Raw genomic sequence first — 19,579 nt, 5'->3', positions numbered from 1 at the left:
ATCTGAAGAAATGTAAATTCTGTTTAATTCTGGATTACTGAAAATCTGATCCTGAAAACACACTGATCTGAGGCAAATTCGCAACTTATGATCCATGAGGTCATTCAAACACTTCAAAGAAGTAGTGTGCATTAGTACTGGCTAAAGAAGTATACTTGAGTCAATAATTCTTAACTACATAGGAGTTACAACTCATGCTCTCCAAATACTGGAATAACTTAAAAATGGTCATTTTGTAAATAAATAATAAAAAGTACTTTTGTTGTCTGTGCTGAATTTTTGAAATATAGTCAGAGTATACTTTTGAGTTTTTCTTCACATCTAGAGTAAATTTGCTTAGATATTTCACTTCTATAAAAGATGAGTTTTTAAAAATGGCATTAAGATCTGAATGCTTCTAGAGGCTCTGGAGTTGAATGCTCTGTAGCTTTCTTTATCCCTAAGTTTCATATTCAGAATTAAAATTGAATTGCTATTCAATTGTTCAAAACTGTAAGGGATTTTATCTTCTAAGTTCCCATATGGCAAGACAAATAATGAAACTATATAATTTTTTTTTTTGCACAAATCTTTCTGTGTCCTAATAGTTTTTGCTTCTCTTTGTAGGCCATCATTTGTACAGCTGGTTTTGATAGACTCCTGTGGAGTAAAAGATCTCTTCAAGAAAATATCTACAGAAGAAATACATGGGACATTTTCATCTGGTTTGCTGAGTAATCAAGATTTAAGAGTTTATAGTCCCAGCAGCTTCTCCTACCATTCTGCAAAATACGAGTGTTCTCTCAACAGAAGTAACTGAGAGTTAAATACAAATCTTCCCTGTTCCAGTACATGTACCAAACTTGGAGGAATCCATGTTTGCATGAATTGTACACATCCTCCTTTCAGAGGGCAGAACTATGTCTTGCACTGACAAACACTCTGCTGAGATAAGAAAAGCTAAATGAACCACCACTGCTGACCTGGGAAGTTCTGAGAAAAGCTAGCTTGCTATGGAAACAATCAGTGGCCCACAGGAATTTCTTTCTTTCCACTTCTGGAATTCAAAAGTTGCTTGCTACCTTCCAGAGACAGGAAGATGAGACTTTAAGGTGAATGTAATTGACATTGCCGTGGTATGTATCAGTGATCTCACTGTATTCAGTCAAACCTGGGCAAGATCAGAGAGATCTAGAGAATAAAAGGAGAAAGACATTGTGTAAATGGGGAAAAGTGTTGCCAGAGTGGTTCCAATAAAGTGACAGATGCAGTGCAGAGAAGTTGCAGAATATGTCCAGACTTATCCAAATCTAACACTGCCTAGAATTAACCATCACCAAAATCTAACTAACTAACCAAACCAAGCCAAACAAAAACAGTGATTTTTGGGATTGATGGGATGATGCATGAGTTTTGCATAAAGCTTAAGCAATGCAACAGCACTGAGTCGCACACTGGATTGACTGACATGAAGAAAACCAGATCAGCCTGTGTAAGCCTGAAATAGTTGACATCACAAGACCTTCCACCCAATTAAAACAGGCTGACAGTTCTGACAGTTCTGTAAGGAGACTCCATGTTTCAGCAAACATTTTGCTGTGTTCATGCCTGCCTCAGGTACAACTGGTGACAACATTGCAACAGATGAATAAGGAAAAAGTATCGCACTGTGTTTCACAGATCTGCATAAAGTTATCAGCTTTCAGAAAAAGAACTATGAGACAACTGGAAAGATATTCCTAGCAACAAAGCAAGTTCTTAAATACTTGTCAGTTACATCTACTGTGATGATCTTAATTCCATATGCAACAGTACTGTTTACGTTTTGTTGCTTTCATTTCTCAAGAGCTGAATTGGAGGCTGCAGAGTATACATATTGCAGCAATAAAGAAAAGGTAAAGAAAAAAATATGCACTAACAGGAGCATCTGGGTGGAAAGAATTGCAGAGGACACAGAATCTGCTCCATGATAGTATCATGAGGCTCAAATGCCAGATGTTGCTGTCTCTTACTTATATTGTTAATCTCAACAAATCTTTCCTCAGTTAGAAATTTCTGTTTTGAGTTTCTCTGTTTTTTCCTCCTCACCCTCCAACACCAGTGAATGACGAAGAGCTAGCAGAGCAGTCATTCTTATCTTCCAAACAATCAAATACTTTACTGGAACCCAGACCCAAGGCTTGAGTCTTATGGTTCCTGTGGTGCATAGTGATATCTGTACTTAACAGTTGCTCAGAATTCAGGTGGGACATCCAGCAGTGCTATCAAAAGGCAATAACTGCCTCCAGTAAAGATCATCCTGTCTTACAGGATTTTATAACAAATGGATATATTTGAAGAGCAGCATATAGCAGATCCAGAAATTACATTTGACAGTGTAATCAAAATAGTACATTAAAGATCAAGAATTACCCATTATCAATGCACAGAAAAAGAAGAATAAGGAGTGAAAACAAGAGTACAGGGCCTGATGATTGCATTGCAGTCTCCTGAGAGCCGAAAACCTTCTGCTTATGCACAAATGACTTTGCTTGCAGTGGGTCCTTCTGCAATGGTCTGAGCAGCTGATGCAGTGATTCAGGAAGTAATTTGCGTCTGTCAGATTTTATAACTCTGATGAAAGGATGATAAGTGTTACTCATGCTGGTGTGCAAGTACTCCCAGTAGTGTTCCTGTGTCCCCAAAATGCACCCTCAGAAACATTCTTGATTGAGGGAACATTCTTGACTGTTTAGATGTTTCTGGTCTTCATGAGTGGTTGTGGCAATTATCTTTGTGCAGCCTCTGTTAAAGCAGAGACAAACCGACAAGGAAGTAAATATGCTGGAGCTGTATTATATTCACACATAGGAAGTGGGGATGCAGATCACAGTGTTCAAGCTAGAGGTAATGAGGTGAAAGAAGTAGGAAAACAAAAGCTGCAAGCTTAATAGTCAACAATGGTCGTATCTGTGAGCTCTCCAGCTTTGTTTCAAAATGGTTAATTTCTGGCTTGTGCCAATATGCAGTGCAATTTAATTCTGCATGATGTGAAAAAAGACACTATTATAAATGTGCTCCCAAGCTATTTCACTGGACACCCCATATTTCCTTTATTAGGAAAAATCCTTATAAGATACAAAAACTACTCCATCTAAGCCTCTGAAAATGATTTCTGTAGACTTTTATGGCAATTGTCCACCCCTGTTATCTTTTCCAAGCCAAAAAGTTGTAGTCTGTTTAATCCCTGCTTGTATTTCACTGGAACTGTATACCACTAGTAAGCATTGTCACTTGCTTCGTACTGTTCATAGCGAGTCTGAGAACTCTTTCCTGTGTACTAATAGCCAATTAAGAACTAATGATTAGGTGTAGTATAGCTGCAGTATGGTCACCTTTCCCAGGTGTATTACATTGCACTTGGCACCATTCATCTGCCATTTTATCACAGTAATTCACTATTGAAAACAGCATTGTTTACAGCTTCAGTTTTCACTATCATGAGTAAAATGCTAGCTCTCAGTGTCCTAATGCCTAAACTGTTTAGGAGACTTGTTTATAATCTAATGCAGCTAATTTTACATTTAATACTGTTGTGGTTATTACTTTTCAGGTATGATGTGTTTTTATTTTTGTAACCAGTACAAATCTGTTTGCATCAAGGCAAAAAAAAAAATTGTTATAATTTGTCCCTAACATACTTTCAGTCCTTGTACCTTTGATGGGAATAGGAAATAAACTGATATAGAAATATTAATAAAGATTCAGTGTGGTGTGGTTTTGACACAGTCCATCAGTGCTCAAGCAGGATGTTTTAATTGTTAGAAGTTCTTCCAAATAGTCTTTGCTTTTTATTCTGCAGCAACTTGCCTTTCAGCAATGAAACTCTTGTTATGCATTTGAAGCAAGACAAAAAATCAAAAGAAAGCCTTTATGGGTGGGAGGTTATTACCTATCATCAGCTCAACTGGAAGTCATGGAGAATGCAAAAGGAACGGCACCATATAATGACTGGTTATACAGTAGTTTACGAAACAACTAAAAGTAGTGGTCCATTGAGAAAATCTGTATTCTGCAGTGAAAAATAAATCATCCTTTATTTAAGTGATATTAACAAACTTAAATTATTTTAGAAGCTCTTCTTAATTTTGCTTTCTTTAAGTATTACAGACTTTAATTTTGAAGACTCTTGCTGTTTGTGCATTACTGCTTGCAGAGAATAAGACTTCCAAAGCTTCCCTTCTTCTTACCTCCCACTGTTGGATGCTGTTTACCATGCTTAAGTTTTATTTTTAAGATATAAGCAAATTTTATAGTAGGTAGCATCTTTATATGCAGTAATTTCATCTCTGCTCTCACTGACTTCTCATTTTTAGTGGTATCAGAATTCACTTGGATTTTCCCCCTCAGGCTCTTGTGAAGATTGATTCTGGATAATTCCTACTGCAAAAGTGTTGGGAAGTGAAATCATCATCACAAGCGTCAATCTTACGAACACTTATGTATTGATGCTGCTAGGTTCTGAGCAGTTTGCAACTTATTTTCCTGATTTTCCAAAACATGACTGCCCTGCTACTTTTGTAACTGCTAAGAGCTTTTGTCCAAATTGTTTTAGAATTGCATGACATAATTATTAATTTTCTCCTGCCCTTGTTCCTTTAAAAACTGTGCATAAGAGGGTTTTAACTTTTTCATCTCTTACTGCCAGTCTAATGACATCTCTTACTGCCTTCTTCTAGAAGCTATATATAACAAGTGATAAGCGATTGGTTTAAACAGTAATGCAGAAACTGAAAAGCTGGTGTTTATAATTTCTTCCTTTTACTTATATGAAAAATGGTAAAAAACGTTTTTTTTTTAGCAAGTCAGTTGTAGATTTTTAGCTGCTGTTGGCCCTAATATACCATAGATACAATAGTCTGAGGCAAAATTTTTACAGAACTTAGACCTGTACTGAATTTGGGTAGTAATATTTCTTCAGTTGTTTCTTTATTCCTACAGGGGATCCCATTTACAAGATGAATGGATATTCATAAATGTAACAACTTGCATGCCCATATTTTAAATCAGTCTAGAATTTGGAGACACACAAATCAAAGAGTGAGTTTTCTTTCTTTTGTGGAAAAAAAGGATTTGACTGTTCAAATTGAAGAGCGCTGTCATCAGCTATTCAAACTGCATATATGCTTATCTGAGTACATTAACTGTTGTGTACATGAAACATACAATTGTATAAAATTAAAACTGCCATGCAGTTTTGCTTTCACAAACTTGACATGCTTTCACAGTACTGCGGTGGAGTGGGAAGGAGGAGTTGTCATAAAAAGAAGGTAAGTTACTCCTTTAATAACATTTTTTGTCTTAAATGAAAGGCTTGAGAAAAACATAATGTTCTTAGGATATTTATGGATTGGTTTCTTATAGCTTAATCCTGTAGGATATATCTACAGAATTCCCCTGTAGAAAGCTTCCAGTAGAAATATATAGGCAGCTCAAATACAGTGAAAATTCAAAAGTTGCTCCCCTCATAGATAATCTGTCAGTTCTGGTTTTTGTCCACATCTAGGGTCAACTAAGATCAGTACAAAATTTCCCACTGAATGTTCTGATTTCTGAAATAATTTCTTTAGGACATACAATCATGAGCAAATTCTGGAATAATAGGAAAAAATAAATTAGATTTTGGAAAATAGATTTATCGTTCAGGTGACCAGGTAAATTGAACAAACACTGCCTAATTTTTTTAAGTTGTCATGTATGAACTAGTAGAACTGAATCAGGAATATACTTCTCAAACTGAAACATGGAAGAGTAAGACTGATTTTTGCTAATACTTCTGGCTTCCATCTTTACTGTGGGTACCTGAGATGTTTACGGGTCTGTTCTGCTAAAATGAATTAAAGGCAATTACTCTTAGCATCTCCTTTTTCTCCCTGGAAAAAAGACAGTGCTGACTTGATAGCATTTGTTGTCTCTGTGGAAACCTGCTGATTCCGTGCTAAAACTCAGCAGAATATTAGTATGGATTAAATCCATTTTTCTACATACAGAAAACAAGGGGAGATTTCTGATATTGACATATTTGTTGTCGATAGCAGAGAGCACCTGGAACCTTATAGTAAATGACACTATTCCACAGTAGACTTGTCACTGAGTAGACAGGAGATCACTAGAACTAATTGTAGACTTCATGCAATATATCTTCCTCTCCCACAAAGCTAAACAAGAGTGGATTTCTAGCCTGGTCCTTTATGTTCACTGCTATTAATTTATTACGGTCATAAAGAACACTGTGAATATCAAAATGAGAAAGTGCTAATGTTTTTCCAGCAGAAGTGTATACTGGTGAAATTTAACAGAACTTGCATCCAGTTGCACTTGACAGGTCATTTATTACCTCATGCCAACTACTGGAAAAGTAAACCCCAACTTCTTAAGTTTAATAACTCAGGACTGTAGTATTTTCTGGAATTATGTATTTATCGGGGACTAGGTACAGCTGCTCTCAGTGGAAGATACATACTAATGTACTGCAACTCCATGTCATGCAACCTATTGTAGGTCCATCATACCACATGCTAACTTCAGGAGAAATTATTTTTAACTTCATGAGTAATACATTCTTGTTGGATCAAGTAAAAAGAAGTATGTTCCGTGGTCCATTTATGCATGTCTGATTTTTGGTGATATCATCATAACTGGCTAAAAACTATCACCAGGTAACTTTGGGTATTGTATTTCCATAGCAACTGTCTCATGGTTGGCCCCACACCATTCTTGATGTACTTATTTGCTCAAGTTTATTTCCATCTCCACAGTGATATTGTTAGAATTGCTATACTCTTTGTGCCTGCTGAGCCAGGACAAATACATGTCTTCATTAAAATATCCGGCATATGTAGTCTTCTACTTAGCAGCGCTATTAAAAAATCTTTGCCAACTCTACATCTGAAAGGATAAAGAAAGCAGAGGTACAAAAAAGTAACATGGTTAGCCTAAGGTTGCACAACATTTCACAGCATTAATTTTCCACTATTTCCATCCATAAATTTCTCTGGGCAAAACCTGGCTTTGCAACAATTGAATATGTGTTCAGTTGATTCACTGAATATTATCTTTGCTCCTTTACTTATATTTGATTAATTATTTGAGTCTCTTTATGTGTCTTTTAATTTTAATTTAATTTTCATTTTCATTTTTATCTTTATGATGTTCCATACTACTTGTTGTTATCATTATCATCATTTGTTGCACTACACTGAGAACTGAAATTAAGAGCATCACATGTACATCTGCGGTAAGTTCGCAGGCATCCACACATGGAAATTCCAGGTTTCTGCACTTTGTCAGGTCTTTCCATAGCATGTAGTGGTATATACTATCAGCATCTGTGCTTGCTTATACTACTGCTCTTTCCAAATTCCCTTCCTCTTCACCCAGCTTGAGTTAAGCAGGTGTATTTTTCAGGGCAGGATGTTTTCTTAATTTGTTTGTGCAAAATATATATCTGAAAGAAATGCACTTGATTTAATTTGATTACATGCATTTAAAAGTAGTGTTCCAAGCTTCCAAAATTTCATGGACAGAGTTGTGACCAGAACTGTGCAAAGTATTTGCAAATAGGCATTAGAAAATTTCTTTAGTTTCAATATTTTTTACAAATGTTACATTCTAACTACAATTTTTATGGAGACCTGTCATTACTCATTTTTGTAAACTGTCTTAATAAAGTATGGAGACAGAACTTGTGGGATAGTTTAAGAGCTGTAATTTTAATTGCGTGATATTCTTGCTGTAACAGCTCAAAAATGTTAATGTATAGTATTTTTAATGCTGGTGCAAATCTAGCAGTATTCGGCTTTTTCATGAGTAGAATTGTTAGCACATGCGTATATATTTATTTTACATAACTGTTAGGGACACTGTATATTTCAAAGTAATTACGTCAAGCAAATTGCTTATGTTAAATGCTTTAAGTTACAACAAAATAAGAAAGTATAAAATATTTGGAACTCCTATAACTACAGCAAATTCAAAGCAGGAATGGAACAAAACTGTTAGCCTTGTGTTTGTATAAGTCAGGCCAAATTTGGTCATAACATAGAAATTTTCTCTATTTCTCTATTTATGCTACCTCATGCTTTATGCCTTAATTTGGCTTTGTAAGAAATACTGATTGAGAATGCTGACTTAGGTGATCTGACATTTGTAAGACTGTTGAGAATAAAGACTGGCATAGAGTATGCATAGGATTTCTGCATACACCACAAAAGATGAGGAATACAGATATTCATATAATCCTACTTTCCTTTAAACAATAAAAGATGGTGAATGGTATGCAAATAACCTCAATTTTCTCCCAAGCAAACGTTAGTACATGCCTGGTAACATAAAGATCAGAAGATACAATCTCATGGAGAAAACTGCTTGAGCCACGTATAGTAATGGTAAGTCAGAAGTCACATGTGAGTAAACACTTCTCCATCACATCTGAAAAAACATGGCTGTCTGCTGCTGGTGACTGGAAAAAGGGAAACGTTACTCCCATTTTTAAGAAAGGGAGAAAGGAAGACCCAGGGAACTACAGGCTGGTGAGCCTCACCTCTGTGCCTGGGAAGATCATGGAGCAGGTCCGCCTAGAAGCTATGTTAAGGCACATACAAGATAAAGAGGTGATTTGAGACAGCCAGCATGGCTTCACCAAGGGCAGATATTGTCTGACCAATCTGGTGGCCTTCTGTGATGAAGTGATGGCTTCAGTGGATGAGGGAAGGGTGGTGGATGTCATCTACCTGGACTTCTGCAAAGCATTTGACATAGTCCCTCACCACATCCTTCTCTCTAAATTGGAGAGGTATGGATTTGAAGGATGGACTATTCAATGGATTAGGAATTGGCTGGCTGAATGCAGCCAAAGGGTTGTGATCAGTGGTTCTGTGTCAGGGTGGAGTCTGGTCACAAGCGGTGTCCTTCAGGGGTCAGTCCTGGGACCGGTGCTCTTCAACATCTTTATCAATGACACAGATGACGGCATCGAGTGCACCCTCAGCAAGTTTGCAGATGACACCAAGCTGAGTAGTGCGGCTGATACTCTAGGGAGAAGGGAAGCCATCTAGAGGGACCTGGGCAGGCTGGAGAAGTGGGCCCATGAAAACCTGATGAGGTTCAATGAGGCCAAGTGCAGGGTGCTGCATTTGGGTCGGGGCAATCCCAGGTATTTATACAAACTGGGGGAAGATCTCCTTGAGAGCAGCCCTGTGGAGAAGGAGCTATAGGTCCTTGTGGACAAGAAGCTGGACATGAGCCAGCAGTGTGCGCATACAGCCCACCAGAAGGCCAACTGTGTTCTGGGCTGCATCAAAAAAGGGGTGGCCAGTAGGGAGAGGGAAGTGATTGTCCCCCTCTACTCAGCTCTTGTGAGGCCCCATCTGGAGTACTGCATCCAGGCCTGGGGCCCCCAGTGCAGGAAGGATGTGGAGTTCTTAGAGTGCGTCCAGAGGAGGGCCACTAAGATGATCAGAGGGCTGGAGCACCTCTCCTATGAGGAAAGGTTGAGGGATCTAGGCTTGTTTAGTTTGGAGAAGAGAAGGATCTGGGGACACCTCATTGTGGCCTCCCAGTATTTGAAGGGAGCATATAAACAGGAGGGGGAACGGCTGTTTACAAGGGTGGATAGTAACAGGACAAGGGAGAATGGTTTTACACTGGGACAGGGGAGGTTTAGGTTAGATACTAGGGGGAATTTTTTCACCCAGAGAGTGGTGACGCACTGAACAGGTTGCCCAAGGAGGTTGTGAATGCCCCATCCCTGGAGGCATTCAAGGCCAGGCTGGATGTGGCTCTGGGCTGCCTGGTCTGGTGGTTGGTGACCCTGCACATAGCAGGGGGTTGAAACTGGATAATCACTGTGGTCCTTTTCATCCCAGGCCATTCTATGATTCTGTGATCTCTGAATGGGATTCTGTATTGTTTCTTCTGTGAAAATGCTGAAACAGTCTGTAGAGAAACATTACTGAGTTGACTTTACTATTTATAGTCCTATTTTCACTATCAGAGTCTGTGGATAACTGTCAGAACTGTTTACTTGGAGCATAGAACTCTTCACTTTCAACATATATTTGTCACTTATGTAACAGCCCACAGTTTCTATAGCTATTACATAGGAATGTAATTGTGCTGAACTTAATTCTAACACTTCTAACATGTTACATTCTGGTGCCATTCTCAAAACTAGTTATACTGCACACACATAAATACAAATGGAAACCAAGAACATCATCATCTCTAGGACACACTGTAATGCCTGCTAACAGCAAAAATATTTATTCAGATAATTTGAAGTGGGAAGAAATATTATTATATTATAATACTATGTAATATTATGCTGTCAGCATGTAGGACTCTGGAGGAAACTTATGCTTACACTTTTGCCAAATAAAATACAGGAAATAAGAAATTTGGCTCAAGTTTGATTCACAGAGTGGCTATAAAAGTGATTTGAGAAGGATAAGACTTTTCTTCAATGAATTAGCTTATAATGTATCAAACAACCCAACATTGTTTATGTAATTTTATGGTAGTATAACTAAAAAGGTTATACATTGTTATTTAGTTATTGAATAATACCTTTGTAGTTACATGATTGTGAGAGTTCTGCATCAAATATATAAGAACACCTTTGTAGTTTAAAACTATTGTACTAAATGAGGTTGTAAATTGCAGAAAACAGTTTTTCCAGAGTTTTTAGCAAGAAGCTGAGAAATTTCTTGTAGTTCAACAAAAAAGGACACAATAATGTTGTATTTAAGAATTCTTCTAGCAGAATGAGATTTATCATTTACAAATTGCATTGAGTTTTCTGTGATTACTCCCTTCCAGACTAAAGAAATTTGAGTATTGTAAGTCACCCTAATAATAAATGTTCTTGCTTTAAAGGGAAACTCTAAGAGCATTCCACTCAGCACTGCAAGGCATTTGCATGATAATTAGATGAATCTCTTAGATAGACAACAATTCTCTTAGTCAAAAACATCAATATAAAATTGTAAATGATTTTTACAAAAAAAAAAAAAAAAAAAAAAAAGTATTGTTTGAATACAGGGATGGAAGATCCTTTCCAAACTAGAATTAGCTGAAAACTTTGACAAATCCCTCTAGAGACCTGTAGATACTCAAAATGAGCTTGTTTTAATTTGAGGCCAACTCCTTCTGAAATCTGTGACTCTGCATCTGAAGATCTATACCTGAACAAAGTGCTTCTACAGAATTTTGCAAGTAAGTGAATTCTACCAAATTTCTTGTCTTACTGGATCAACAAAAGCAACAACATGAGTCTCAGCTGATACTGAGGAAGGGTAAATCTCTCTTCCTTTTCATTTTTAGTGGTTCTTCTGTAAATGCTTGTGCAACCTGAAGAGTTTTGCAGGTGAAAGGGACAAGACAGTAAGCAGAAACAAGCAATAGAGTATACACTGGCTGAGAATAAAAACTGTCATTTTTTCCAACACAAGATTCATACATTTATTGCTAGTCTCAGCATGCATTAAGCTTTCAGTGTCCTTACGAAGTGTGTGTGTAAAAACAAGCATTTATTTCTCTTTGAAATACATGAAGGCAAGTGATATTAGAACAGTGAATACCTTTGATAATTTTTTGCTGTTAAATAAACAACTTCTGTATGTACATAGTCTTTAACATCCTTGAAGATGGTGTCAGCACTTATTTGCATTCATAAGAGGAGATTCTAGTATCAAAATGTTTGAAAGTCAATGAAGCAGAGAACAGGATCCTCTGACAATGAAGGCAGTACACTGGATGTGTGGGACCAAGGACTGAACAGTATGTGGTTTTTTTTCCCATGCTGTGTCACTGACTTGCTTAGTTTTTGTTTTCCTTTCTTTATATTATTACCAGGATAAACACATCACAGATGCATCCTGAATATTTGTAAAGAAATATTACAGCTTCCATGAAACAGGTGGAATGACAAGGTGCACGTGATTCTATGAAATAAATTATTACATCTCTAGCTGAAGGAACAGCTTAGTAAAGAAGCTTAACAGAGTCGCTAACCTGAAGAAAGAAAACCAGAACTGATGGAAAGAAGTTTCATCCAAATAATCTATGTATGACCTATTTTTTTTTTTTTTAATCTGTTACTAAGGGAACAGGAAATAAAGCTTTACAGATCAGTCTCACAGGTTATTGACCTCAATCAATAGTTGGAACTTTCTTGGGTCTTGGAAACATTTTTCTGAGATTTGTTCTCTTTGATAACAGTAGGTTATTGTGGAGGGAAACATCTCTTCAGACAGTAGGAGAAAAAGATTCTACTTCACAGCAGCTACATATAGTAACATACAGTTATACTGTCTTGGAACTGGGAAAAACTTCTTTAGTTTCTTTGTATATTAATTCAAAACTTTTGCTACGTGGTCTCTAGAATAGATTTGTTTTTTGTTATTTGGTGTGTGGCACATCTTTATAAAATTAATAACAACAAATATTTTTACCTGTAACTAAGCTGGATACAATTAGTGGCAGGACCAGCATTTGCAGCATTCTCATGAGTAGCTCTCCTGGAAATGAAAAGTATTTGACTTCCCGATAGCTCATCTTATATGATCGGAGAGAAAATCCAAGGATTACACCTGTAGAGAGGGAAAAGATGTTATGATTTACTCTTCTGAAGCAGTAGTAAACATCTGAATATGAGTAGTTGTACAGTAATCACTTGACAAAACATGCTAACAAACTATAAAACATGCAGCTTTTGTTATGTTCTAGACTGCACTCCGATCTCAAATATGAACCACCTGTATGAGTAGCTCTACTGGAGGCAGTGAATTACTTCTTACAGATTCAGAATGTTATTTTCATTACTATTTTATATAATCTGGGTTTATGTAAAAGGTAATCTTGACTGTTAATGAAAAGGAAACTGTCCTTAATACTGTGGCTGAGTTCTTTGAATTCTAGGATTCTGAATGTAATCATATATGCAGTGCATGTGCATGCTAGCCACCAGACTTCAGAAGTCTTGCCCATGCCTGCCTTCTCTGTAGGACTTGATCCTGTAGACATGCTTCAGATGGGGTGAGATAACCAGGAGGTGAGCTGAGAAATCCCTTGTGGTTAGGCCTTCACACAGCAAAGCAGCACCAGGATGTGAGTAGCTTTATACATGCCTGCCTTCAGACACATAGGCACTTGCAAAGCAGCAGCTAATTGAGTGGGAGGGCCTTTCTGCATGACTAAGTGGCAGGTTTTAATACCTGAGGCAGTAGGGTGAGGGAGTGTCTGAATCCATTCATCTTGCTGGGAGTAGATAAGTGATGCTGGAGATATATTTACAAATGGAAGCCAAGGGTAGTCCCATATTCACAGCTGGAACTTCTAAGATTTCATCCTCCACCTGGCACCAATGGCCTTACTTGCTTATTTGGTTAATTATTTGGTTAGTTGACACTACTCATTGCAATTTACTGAGTATTAAATGGTTTGGTACCTATCTGATGTAGGCTTTCTATATCCAGCCAGGCAGCACAATTCTGTATCGGGAACACTCCTTACTCTTATGGATGATGAAACTCAGCTATCCCTTCCCACTCCAGACTCCATGTTTATAGTTTGAATTGGAAGGGACCCTTAACGGTCACCTATTTCAAATCCCCTGCAGTGAACAGGGACATCTACAACCAGATAAGATTGCTCAAAGCCCAGTACAACCTGACCGTGGATGGCTCAAAGACAAGGCATCCACCACATCTCTGCACAACCTGTTCTTACCCACTGACCATTACTAGCATTTGGGCTAATTGTGGCTGTATAGAAAATTGAATCAGATAGTTAATTCAGCTGCAAAAATAATTTATTTTTCTGGCTTCCAGAAAGCCAGAAAAAAAAATATCACTAAGGTGATATTTTTGCATAGCTGCACAAATGTTGGTGGCTCTACAAGGAAACAGACAGGAATGTGCCTTGAAGAAGAGCAGGACTGCAGTTTTTTTGGCAGCTGGGCATACTCATATGTCTTGATATTTTTTCATGGAACTGCATCCTTAGTGATAATGGGCAGCAGAGCATTCTAGTTCCCTCATAAAACTTCCTAGAACTTGGGCAGGTCCTGAAGATGCCAGAGCATAGCATCTAGTTCCAGTTCTTGATCACTTTCTGCATTTTTTTTAAATAAGATTTTAGATTTGTAAATCACCAGCAGATATCTTCATTCCAAAATTTTATCAGCTAAAATATGTTGCTATGCTTATACTAGCTTATTGCCATCTGTTGGCATAAGGAAACAACCACAACTCCAATGTTAGTAGCCTGTATCTGTCTGACCTGCTGGGAAACTCAGAAGACGGGGTAAATTACAAGTGTCTGGAAATGTGTAGTACATAAAAAAACAGTGTTAATGGGAGAGAGACAGACATTAAGAATACAAATGGAACAAAACATGGAGATCACTCTGTGGAATAGCATCGTAGGACTGGAGGATATTTATTTTAGCCTCATTCATATTTTGTGGACTCAGAAAGTCAAAGTGCATTTTGCACAGATGATTTTATAAGTGAAAGGGAACCATAAAGTGTAGAAGGGCTCCAGAAGACCTGCATTAGTATTTTCTTCTCTTAAGATTTTAAATTCCACTGCAGTGTTACTAATTATTTTCTTTTTATATGGGAAACACATTTCTCAGACATAAAGAATCCATCTAGACCCTTTGTTTCTTCACTTAATGAGCACTACATTTCAACAACTGGATAACAAGCAAATAGGGCTAGACCAGCCTTACTTAGGCTCCAGTCCTGCAATTAGTTCTACATGGATTAATCTCTGCACTAATACAAAGCCTTACTGAAGTTAGTGAGGGTTTCTGAGGCTGCTATAAGAACTAGTCCTTTTGCTATACTATAAGGGTTTGATTATCTCATCCACTATTGTCCAAGCAGTGCAATGTTGGCTAAGATAGAATCAGGACCCAAGTGGATGGCTGCTTCAATGAATATTATTGGTGGTATTCAACCCCCCCCCACCACCTTTTTTTTTTCTTGTCCTAATGTGCATTGTGCATAATTACAGTATTGCCCAACACTGTAATTTACAAGAAAATAATTCTGCAACATGGAAAATATGTGCCCTGGTGACCTGGGCTGACATCTGATATTTACTAATTCTTCAGCCTTAATCTTAGCACTACTGTTGATTTATGTGAAGTCATGCCTAGGCTATAAAAAACATTCTCTAACTCAGTTTCCCTACTGATAAAATAGACTAGTAATTACTTTACAGATCTCTGTGAATATTGTGTTAACATAGTGATCTTAGCAGCAGAAGAAGGAATTTAACCAAATGATTTTCTCATTGTAGTCTGAAAATTAAAGCAGAACAGCATGATTTTATTAGGCTCTCTTGATTTTAGAATAAATGAAGGTGAAATTTAATTTTATGTTCTGAGTTTAATACTTAGATACTGGATATTTCTTCCTGTCTGTAAAAATTTTATTAACAAAAATTATGGTCGTGAAAACAAAAAATGAAAGTAGTTAAGACAGCTTTGACTTGTTCTAATTCATTTTTCAAAGCCAACACTTACAGGTTTTAAATAATCAGATAACACCATGAAATCATAATTTAAAGTAAGGCACTACAACAAGGTATCAACATTAATTCAGTATGAGCCATTAAACCTTGGAAAATGTGCAGTATTTCAACAGCTATCCACATCAGTGTCTGGTAAGAGTGGTACGGATTAGCACCCTCCACAATCAAGACTTAGAAGGGTAAATAATGGAGCAGGCTTTTCTCAGCAAAAGTTTCAAGTTTCTGATTAATTCTGAAAATTCTAACGAAACAAAGCCTTGTGTGAAACATGCTGCCACAACCTGTAGGGCAGGTTTCTGTCTACCCTTTGTAACAGAAAAGAACAGCTAATCTACAGTATCAGAGCCTAACCTCTCAAACAGTAAATGGTGCACCATTTCTACACTGCTAGAAAGAGCAGATTTCTCAACAGAGTCTGTTTTGTTTGTTTTTTCCGGAAAAAAAATCAACAGTGTTTGTTTAAATTGAGGAGCTGTATTCTGTACATCTGTAAAGTAGTAGAAAAGAACAATTTTTGCATAACAAAGAAAATCAGGTTACAGTTATAAAAATATGGCTTTTGAGGTGTACTTGTCAGTGATACTCTCAAATTTATGTACAATCTTTTTGCAGATAAACCTGATGACAATCAGAATAAACTTTTAACTAAATTATTCTATAGCATTTTTATTCCAGTGTGGTTGTTCAAATTAGAATTTAGCTTACATGAATTCAATCAAGAGAGGATTTAAAACTTGAAAGGATCAGAGGGGAAAATAACATTATTAGTAATTAGAATGGAACTGAAGTGGCAGAAATAGAAGATATGATTTGGAATTGCTTGTTCCTAAAGCAGGAAAATACTGATGAATTGGTCTAGGCTTTTCACTTCCAAATAGCTGCAGTACCAGAAAGGAAACAATAGTTTTTACTACTGCAGACAAACACTCTTTTATTTGAAATTTCTTAAATGGATTAACATCAAAGTGTGATGAATTGAGCATTAAAATCCAGGTCTGAAGCAGCAATTAAAAAATAATATTTTTATACTCAGTTTTTATGAGCAGTTTAGTTACTGAGTTCTTTTTTTTTTTCTTTTTTTTTTGTATGTTGTCACTGCAAAAATAATGTTGTGATGATCTACCAGAATGTTGTCAGCTTATGTATAGTTTTCTGAACTTAAATTTGAAAACTAATTTTAAATTATTCCATGGAGAAAATGAAGATGTTCTTAACTGTGTTACATATGCTTTGGTCTCACATTGGTAGAAAACTGATACACATGATACTTTATACTGCATAGAAGAAAGAAAGGTTGCACATCTACACATGCATTTAAAACACCACATCAGTGAAAAAACAAACAACCCCCCCCCACCCCTCATAACTCTTAGAAGATGACAAACGGGTCTTTACCCAGATCTAAGGGCTTACTCAAGAACTTCAGGGAAGTTAATTCTCTTCTTAGAATCATAGAATCACAAGGTTGGAAAGGACCTACAAGATCATCTAGTCCAACCATCCTGCCATTTCCACAAGCCACTAAACCATATCTCGTAGCTCTTCATCCAGGCGCCTCTTGAACACCATCAGGGACAGCGACTCTGCAACCTTCCTGGCAGGACATTCCAGTGCTGACCACTCTTTGAGAGAAAAAGTATTTCCTTATGCCTAACCTAAACGTCCTCTGGTACAATTTGTGGCCATTTCCTCGGGTCCTGTTTGTTGCCTGGGAGAAGAGGCCAAACCCCTCCTCATCACAACCTTCCTTCAGGAAGCTGTAGAGTGCAATGAGGTCTCCCCTGAGCCTTCTCTTCTCCAGACTGAACAATCCCAGCTCACTCAGCCGCTCCTCATAAGACCTGTGCTCCAGACCCCTCATCAGTTTCAATGCCCTTCTCTGGACACACCCCAGGGCCTCCATGTTTTTCTTGTAGTGAGGGGCCCAAAACTGAACACAGTACTCGAGGTGTGGCCTTACTAATACTGAGTACAGGGGGATGATTATCTCCCTGCTCCTGCTGGCCATACTATTTCTAATGCAGGCCAGGATGCTGTTGGCCCTCTTGGACACCTGGGCACACTGTCAGCTCATGTTCAGCCAAGCATCAACAAACACCCCCAGGTCCCTTTCCTCTTCACAATCATTCAGCTACTCATCCCCAAGCCTATAGTGCTGCATGGGATTATTGTGGCCAAAGTGCAGGACCTGGCACTTCGCATTGTTGAACCTCATCCCGTTCACCTCAGCCCAGTGATCCAGCTTATCTAGATCCCTCTGAAGGGCCTCCCTACCCTCAGGCAGATCGACACCACCTCCCAACTTGGTGTAATCTGCAGACTTACTGTGGGTACACTCAATCCCCTCATCCAGGTCATCAATAAAGATATTAAACAAGATGGGCCCCAGCACCGACCCCTGGGGAACACCACTTGAAACGGGTCACCAGCTGGACTTAACTCCATTAACCACTTCCTGTTGAGCATGGCCGTCTAGCCAGTTCCTTACCCAAAGAAGGGACCTGTCCAGGTCACGGGCAGCAAGTTTCCCCAGGAGAATACTGTGATAGACTGTGTCAAAGGCTTTGCTGAAGTCTAGGTAGACTACATGGACAGCCTTTCCCTCGTCTACCAGTCTGGTCACCAAGTCATAGAAGGAGATGAGGTTGGTCAAGCATGACCTGACTTTCATGAACCCATGCTGGCTGGGCCTGATCCCCTGGACGCCACACACATGCCATGTGATCTCACCCAAGATGATTTGCTCCATAACTTTCCCTGGTACCAAGGTCAGGCTGACAGGCCTGTAGTTCCCGGATCCTCCTTATGGCTCTTCTTGTAGATGCAAGTAACATCGGCAAGCCTCCAATCCTCTGGGACCTCTCTGGATAACTGGAAACACTGATAGATGGCGGAGAGCTGCAATTGGCTTACCTCAATTAATTGCATATATAAATTTAATAGAGAGCGAAGGATGAGTTTTTTCTCTACTTCACATAACTGATAACTTTAAAAAAGTAAGGAAGCTTCCAAGAAATGGCAAGATATTTTTAAGTGAACAATAGCAGCAGTTCTGCTGAAGAAGTATTTTCAATTTTAAAATGAGTCTTTAAAAGCTTCCCTTCTCTCTCTCACATCAGGAACACATGGGAAAGAGAGCCATAAAATTTCTTGGAGTTTATATTCTTTAAACATCTATGTTCTGTATATTTTTGTACAAAATCTAGTATGTTACCTTTTTAATTGATCATAAGTCACTCAGCTTTGTGTCAAGTGGAAATGTTTACTTAGTTCATAAATTGCAGTGAAAAAATGCTCTCTAAATGAGATCAAAGAGCCAAAGGGGTTGGAAGGGACAACTGGAGGTCGTCTAGTCCAACCTTCTGCAAAGTGGTTTCCCTAGAGGAGGTTACTCTAGATATTCTGCTTTTTCTCAGTAGATCCCAAGTCACTGTTATGTGAACTCCTTTTCTTCAGAAGATTAAGTACAGACTTACTTCGTCTTTTCAAGCAGGAAATAGGAAATATCCATGTAACTGGAATAGAGTTCCTTAGACTAAGTAGAATGGTCACTAAAATAATCGCTGTTAAGCATGATCTTTCAGAAAACCTCGTAACCAGCAAGAAAATAACATTTTGTTCTATGACAGAAATTAGGCTAGAGCCAGGCTCCTTCCAGACTAATGGGACATTGTATATTTCTGTTAGCCACACAACCATTTCATTCTTATGTTCCTGCAGAGCCCTGGGATGAATGCTTCTCTTCTTTGGGTCATTTGTTTTTGCTTAATTTACCATTCTGTTCTGATACCTTTTCTCCTAACAACCATTTTCAGATAGGACATCAAGTGTATTTTCTTAAGACAAACAGGTAAATAATCCCTCTAGAGATAAGGAATACTTTAAGATGCCGACAAAATCACAATCTTTCTTAACCTCTTGATCTTTTTTTTTTGTTTGTTTCATAATTTTTAATCAAACCTCCTGCCCACACTCTGTATATAATAACCTATTCCCTCCTTGCTTTCTGGTTTTCTCT

General features: G+C 37.9%; 1 protein-coding gene across 1 annotated transcript in view; it reads right to left on the bottom strand.

Annotated features, from left to right (window-relative positions):
* The window catches only part of SLC1A3 (solute carrier family 1 member 3), a 64,329-nt gene that overhangs the window by 30,688 nt on the left and 14,062 nt on the right, over nucleotides 1-19,579 (bottom strand). The window contains exon 3 of the mRNA XM_425011.7: nucleotides 12,471-12,608. Within this exon, the coding sequence (XP_425011.2) occupies nucleotides 12,471-12,608 (138 nt within the window). The remainder of the gene's footprint in view (nucleotides 1-12,470; nucleotides 12,609-19,579) is intronic.

This window comes from Gallus gallus, chromosome Z, assembly GCF_016699485.2.
Source record: "Gallus gallus isolate bGalGal1 chromosome Z, bGalGal1.mat.broiler.GRCg7b, whole genome shotgun sequence".
Classification (NCBI taxonomy): domain Eukaryota; kingdom Metazoa; phylum Chordata; class Aves; order Galliformes; family Phasianidae; genus Gallus; species Gallus gallus.
The sequence above is the reverse complement of the archived record's forward strand: the minus strand, read 5'-3'. Positions and strand labels throughout refer to the sequence as shown.